The following is a 6000-nucleotide window of genomic DNA, read 5'->3' as shown; positions in this document are numbered from 1 at the left end:
CAAGCTTACTCTGACTCTGGTCAGTAGTGAAAAAGCACAGCAGTTGATAGGGAGGGACAGGTAGAGTGGAATCCTCATCAGGGTTGGGAATGTCTTATAATGAATTTGGGTTTGAAATAGGGCGGGCATGGGATACAATGCAGCTTGTTTGGGACTGAGATAAAGGAAGAAAGAAGGGGATGGTGCTGGTCAGGCAATGCTGGAGAGACCATCAGGACTGGCCAATACCAAGCCATATCTTCTCCAGCTCCATTCACCAGAGCAGGAGAAATGGTATCTGTAGCCCAGGGGGACGGGGAAATGGCATTTTCGCATCTCAACCCCTCAGGCCTGGGCAGACTGCCAGAGTGGAGAGCCAGGGAAGCAACGAGGTAGGGGAGATCATTATCAGGAGGAAGGAAGCTCTGGCAGCTCCCACCAGCCTGTTTGTGACAAGCAGGCTCAGGGCCATGGAAGTCCTTTAAGGTCAAAGGAAATGTGATCCTGGATCTGGGGGATGAAGTTGAGACACTCCCTTTACCTTATGTTTTCAGGCCAAGGGGATCCAGCCAGAGCCAGGCCCAGGGCCTAGGTTAGAAGAGCAGTGGTCTAGAGAAGTGGGAGGGGCAGTTAGAGAGGAAGAGAGAGAAGGAATAAGATGCCAGAGCACCTTATAAACAATCTCTTGGCTAGAGAGGTAATGATCTTTATTGCAGCCAACACAGGGTAACTGGCTCTTCAGAGCACTCATTTCTTCATGGGTGAACTCTTACCTAGTTCTCCTCTTGCCCCTGTAATGGTGTCTTCTTTGTTGTCCAACTGGTAGAGTAGAAAGTACACTATATTTAGAGTAATGAGACCTAGGTTCAAGTCCAGGTTCTGCTACTAACTAATTAGACAAGCTCTTTAATTAATTAAGCTTTCTAAAATCTCCATTTTCTCATCCATAAAGAAGGCATACACTCCCTGTCAAGTCTATGTCACAGGGGATTAGAGGATTCACGTGGAGGCTCTACACAAATATGAAGTGGTATTTATTTATATTTTTCTTTGCTTCAGGTCACCTCACTGCCACGTCAGAGCTGGGGAAGACTTCTAGTTCAGGAACAGAAACAGCTGTGTCCACAAATCCCATATGCCCCTTTTCCATTTATTTCCTCCCCTTGTCATGCTGCCATAATGCCAGGGGGCAGGGGAGACATGTGCAAAGGCATAGACCAGGGAACCCACAGCCCTGAGCTTGCTTAGCCCCTTTCTTGGGGATAGGCATCTGGGGAAACAGCAACAAAAAGATGAAAGGCCATCCCTCTAGAACTCGGCTCACCAGAGTGTCAGCTTCAGCCTCCCAGCAGAGGCTGAACCAGGAAGAGCCCCAAGAGATGAGGGGAAGAGAATACTCTGGGTGTAGGGGAGTGGTGCAGAGGCCTGGAGAGGGAATTGAGGCTCAGCAAGGCAGTCTGGAAACCTAAAGGACTCTGTCCAAGTGCACAGGAACCAGGTGGAATTGCTGAGAGTCTTTTTTCTGGGGAGGCTTACAGGCCACTATGTAAGACTTGTTCTGGCGCTTCTCTTTGTACCTGCAGTTCGGGTACTTCCCTGAGGTGAGCTGACACATGGTCAGGGACACGGGTCCATGGCTCTGGTGGCAGTTTTTATCGCCATTCTTGCAGGCTTTGTTGGAGGTCTGGCAGGTGGTGGCCACATGGGAGAAAGGCTCGTGTAGGAAGGTGTTGAGGTCTTTGCACCGTTCTGTGTGCTTGTTGATGTTTTTCATGGCTGAGTTGCATGCTTGAGGGCTGGGCTGCACGTGCTGAATTTGAAACCACTGAGATGGGGTCATGCCCTTGGGTTTGGCACTGACTGGGATCTCTGCCACCCACAGCCCGAGCAGCAGAAGCAACAGAAGGGGGCAGAATCCTGCTCTGGCCGGTGCCATCTCTCCAAGGGGGGAGCAGTCAGAATGGAGGGCAGGGGTCGCTGGGACAGAGGTGTTCAGTCGAGGAATTAGTCCTCCTATACTTGCTCATATGAGCTAATCACCCATCTCCCTACTCGGTTGTCTCCTTTCCTCACTGTCTCATCTCTGCCTCTTCTTCTGTGTGTCCACATCCGCTGCAGTCCCAACACCAACCCTGTGGCCCCATCTCTCATCTTGTATTTCTGCTCCCTTCATTCTGTCCCTGTTGCCTGTCACTCTTTGTCCTCTCCCCTTTCCCTCAAATCTCTCTTTTGTGTCTCCATGTTCCTGTGTCCCCATTCCCATCTCATCTGCGTTCCCATTCTTTTTCATTTTTTTTGCCTCCATCCCCAACATCACTCTCCCCTTTCCCCAATGCGTGTCCCCATCTCCTCTAAATCCAGTCCCTCCTTTAACCATTTTATCACTCACTCGAGTGTACTGTCAGGATCGGAGCCCATCCCTCCTTCTCTGTCCTCACTCCTCCCCAGAACCTACTGCAGCCTCACCTTTGCACTTGGTCTTCGTGCCGTGACTCCTGCTCAGTGGGCTGAGGCGGTGTCCACGCGCTGCTAGGCTGTCAGATCTCTGAGGGCCTCTTCTCACTCCTGAACTCCTTAAGAGCTGGCCTGGGCTATGCTGCGTCTGTTTGGAGGCGGGCTGGGGAGCATCACTGGATCAGGAAATGAATCAGGTTCATGCCTCTCCACTTACATGTCCCAAATATGTGGACACCTAAGGATGCCTGTACCTGCCTAAACATGTTCAGCAATGAGGAAGCTTGAATCGTCACATTCAAAGACTATATTTGTCCCCTGGCCACATGGTTCTAATGACTCTTTAATAGAACACCTGATCCAGGTGTCAACTGAAATCAATTTCAGGAAGAGTTGTCATTTATATCCTCTCATATACACCTATGGTCCACGATCCTGGGAAGAGTCAATCACTGTGATGTTAAGGGTTGCTTCTTCTCTGACCTGAGGTACAGATCGAACAGCCTAGAAAGATGCTTTGTCTGATTCCTTGTCATCTGGAGATACTGCTTACCTTTCGGAGGAGATGGAAGAGACACGAGGGAGGTGGATGAATCATCACTGTCATGATGCCTGGCACCATCCCCAGTAGCAAAGCCATTTCACAATGATTCATGGGCCTCTCCAGTTCCAGGTACCAACCAAGGCCATGTGGCTTTACCTGGAGAAGGCAGCCAACACCTCTCAATTTCACTTGTTCCCTCCCTTTTTTATTGAAAATTATGAAACTTTAATACTTCCCAAATGTTTGTGTTTAAAATGCTATTGGTGTTGCTGCTCTCAACATCCTGCCTTAGTGCTTCCTTCACTTTGTATGTCCTGTTCCTTGTGGTGGTGACAGCTGTGTGTAGCGTCTGGGTCAGTGCTACTCTGGGGGCTCCTGTGAGCTTGGAATATGACACTCAGGAGAACCGAGACGCCAAGACAGAGAAGCATCACCCTTTGTGCGTGAGAAGGCCTGTGAAACTGAGATGAGTAGTATTTTTGTTTTCAGAATTTACCTGTAAGTAGTAGGTAATCTCAGAATCTTGGGCATGATTCATTTATGTAGTCAACAAATATTTATCGAGCACCTACTAAGTAAGTGTCGAGGTACTTGGGATATATCACTGAACAAAAAAGGCAAAAATGGCCAGGTATGGTGGGCCACACCTGTAATCCTAGTACTTTGGGAGGCCACGGCAGGAGGATTGCCTAAGGCCACGAGTTCAAGACCAGCCTGGGCAATGTGACGAAACTCTGTCTCTACAAAAAATTTGAAAAATTAGCCAGGCATGGTGGTGCGTGCCTGTGGTCCCAGCTGCTCCAGAGGCTGAGGTGGGAGGATTGCTTAAGCTTTGGAGATAAAATCTGCATTGAAAAATCATGATTGCACTACAGCACTCCAGCCTGGGTGACAGAGTGAGACCCTGTCTCAAAAAACAAACACACAAACAACAAAAACAAACAAAGACAAAAGTCCCTGCCTTTGTGGAGCTTACATTCCATTGGAGAAAGACAGTAAAAACAAAATGTATACTTTGCTCAAAGTGATAATTGCTGGGGAAAAAAGTAGAACAGTATAGGGGCTGGCGGTCAGTAATTTTATATAAGATGGTTGAAATCGCTGACTCTGGGGCAGAGACTTGAAGATAAGAGTGAACTTGTGATTATCAGGGAGGAAGAATGTTTCAAGTGAAGAGACTAGCACTGCAAAAGCCCCAGAACAGACAGATGCCTAAGGTGTTGGAGGAACAGCAGTGTGTCCAGTGTGGCTGGAGCAGGTGACTGAGAGTTCAGAGAGGAGCCAGAGACAAGGTCATTGGGAAGACTTACAGACCATTTGAAGGCCTGTGACTTTTACTCCGAGCACAATAGGCAACCCTAGGAGGGTTCTAAGTAATGAACAAAGAACTTGTCTGCTTAAAGGATTACCTGGCTGTTGTGTGGATTATAACTGTGGAGAAGTTGCACAACCCATCCTGATCGTAAGGTTTGTGTTCTGGTCCAGCATTTATGATTCTGAGTCAGGAGGATGGGGAGTTTGTTTTGAATCCAGGAGGACATTATTTTAGTAGATGGACAGCACAGCTGTGGGTTGGGGGTCAGGATGAAGGATCTTTAGAAGAAAAAGTGGTGTTGGAGATGAGAAATGCCACTAGATGGCAAAAGAGAATCAAGAACAAATTCACACAGGCCTTTGGCTCTTCTGGTTTGTCCTCAGCGAGGCCTTGGCTAGGGGAACAGCTGTTCACTTCTTTGTTAAGGTGTCCCAAGCTTTGCAGGCTGAACTTCTGGATAGAAGTTCTGGATAGAGAATTATGCCCCTGCTGCTGTAGAAACATGAATGTTAGGAGATAAAACCCACGGTTTAAACCAGGCTGTGTATCAAATGTGTATCAGCAGAGGCCAGTCTAGCCTTTGGAATGGAGGCTGGGCGGAAGGCTGCAAGCTCATTTGAATGCCTAGCTTGGTCTCCTTTCTACTTCTCATTATTCTAGAGTGAGATGTTTTCAAGCCATGATTTAAACTTCCCTCTGCACTTGTGTTTTCCTGACATTGTAATTATCCTAGTTTGTTCTTCAACTCGAGTATGCTGGGCTGTGTAGAAGGCTGCCTTAGGACTGTGTGAAAGTGAAATAAACATGGCCCTACTGCCTCAGTCCAAAGGGAAAAGAGAGTAAAGGTTTAAGTTTGCACATGAAAATTGAAATAGAGTTGAACCTACCATATGTGCAATTCAACTGAAACCTTTGTTTTGCCTCAATTATTTGGATAAGGGAGGTGATTCTGTTTGTGTGCCCAAATTATCCAGCTTCCAAGATCTGCTTCACCTTGTACTTGGTAGGCTAATTTTGCTATTTTGCCTTCACTGCATTCATGGGGCAACAGAAAAAGATGGAGGAAGGGGGACAAGGTTAGGAAGAAGAAAAAGATTCAGGCATCAGGCCAGGGACTGGTTCAGGAGTTTCACAGGAGGGAGAAGAAAGACTTAGAGAGAGCAAGAGCAGAAGACAAAATCGTGGGAGAGAAGACAGAAGGGAAGAAGAAGTCCCTTACACCAGCAGTCTTTACCCCTGCTTCCTTCTCATTCTATCGTCGAAGTCACTGCTGTTGGCCGAGCTTCTCCTTAGGCTGCTGTTTTGTGTGTGTGTGTTTAAGTTGGGGCGGGTGTTGTGAAAATCCCAACAGTGCCAGGTGGACCTCTGCCTGTCTTCCCCACAGGACAACAGCTGCTGCTTCCTCTCGCCTGTGCTGGGAGGGAGTGAAGGGGGAAGGGAGAGAGGAGGGCTGGGCCTGGATTGGTGCCTACCCTTCAGAGCCAAGCCTCTCTGCCTTCCGGAGTTCCACACAGCCTCTGGATACCAATGGAAAGCCCATGAGAGTTTCCTTCCAAGCAAGAGCAGATCCAAGTCCTGTTATCCTAATTTTGTTGGTCCTTTGATAAATAAAGGTAATGGGCTCATTTTTGTAGACTGAGAAAATGAAACATACAGCAAGTTGAGATCAGATGTGGGACTTGCTTCAGGTCCTTGAATTCCCATGACC

At 47.9% G+C, this 6000-nt stretch overlaps 1 protein-coding gene across 2 annotated transcripts in view; it reads right to left on the bottom strand.

Annotated features, from left to right (window-relative positions):
• The window catches only part of RNASE7 (ribonuclease, RNase A family, 7), a 24694-nt gene extending 22032 nt beyond the window's left edge, over window positions 1-2662 (bottom strand). The window contains exons 1-3 of one of the 2 annotated variants that reach the window (XM_011976214.1): window positions 2446-2662; window positions 1445-1956; window positions 561-567 (exon numbers count right to left, since the gene is read on the bottom strand). In XM_011976214.1, the coding sequence (XP_011831604.1) occupies window positions 1445-1915 (471 nt within the window). In that variant the 5' untranslated portion in view covers window positions 1916-1956; window positions 2446-2662 and the 3' untranslated portion in view covers window positions 561-567. Of the gene's footprint in view, window positions 1-560; window positions 568-664; window positions 1957-2445 lie in introns of those variants that run through there. The other variant, XM_011976213.1, reaches the window with a different exon arrangement.
• Between the last annotated feature and the right edge of the window lie 3338 nt (window positions 2663-6000).

Source organism: Mandrillus leucophaeus, unplaced genomic scaffold, assembly GCF_000951045.1.
Source record: "Mandrillus leucophaeus isolate KB7577 unplaced genomic scaffold, Mleu.le_1.0 Scaffold163, whole genome shotgun sequence".
NCBI classification, from domain to species: domain Eukaryota; kingdom Metazoa; phylum Chordata; class Mammalia; order Primates; family Cercopithecidae; genus Mandrillus; species Mandrillus leucophaeus.
Note: the sequence above shows the minus strand (reverse complement) of the source record. Positions and strands in the feature narration are given on the sequence as shown.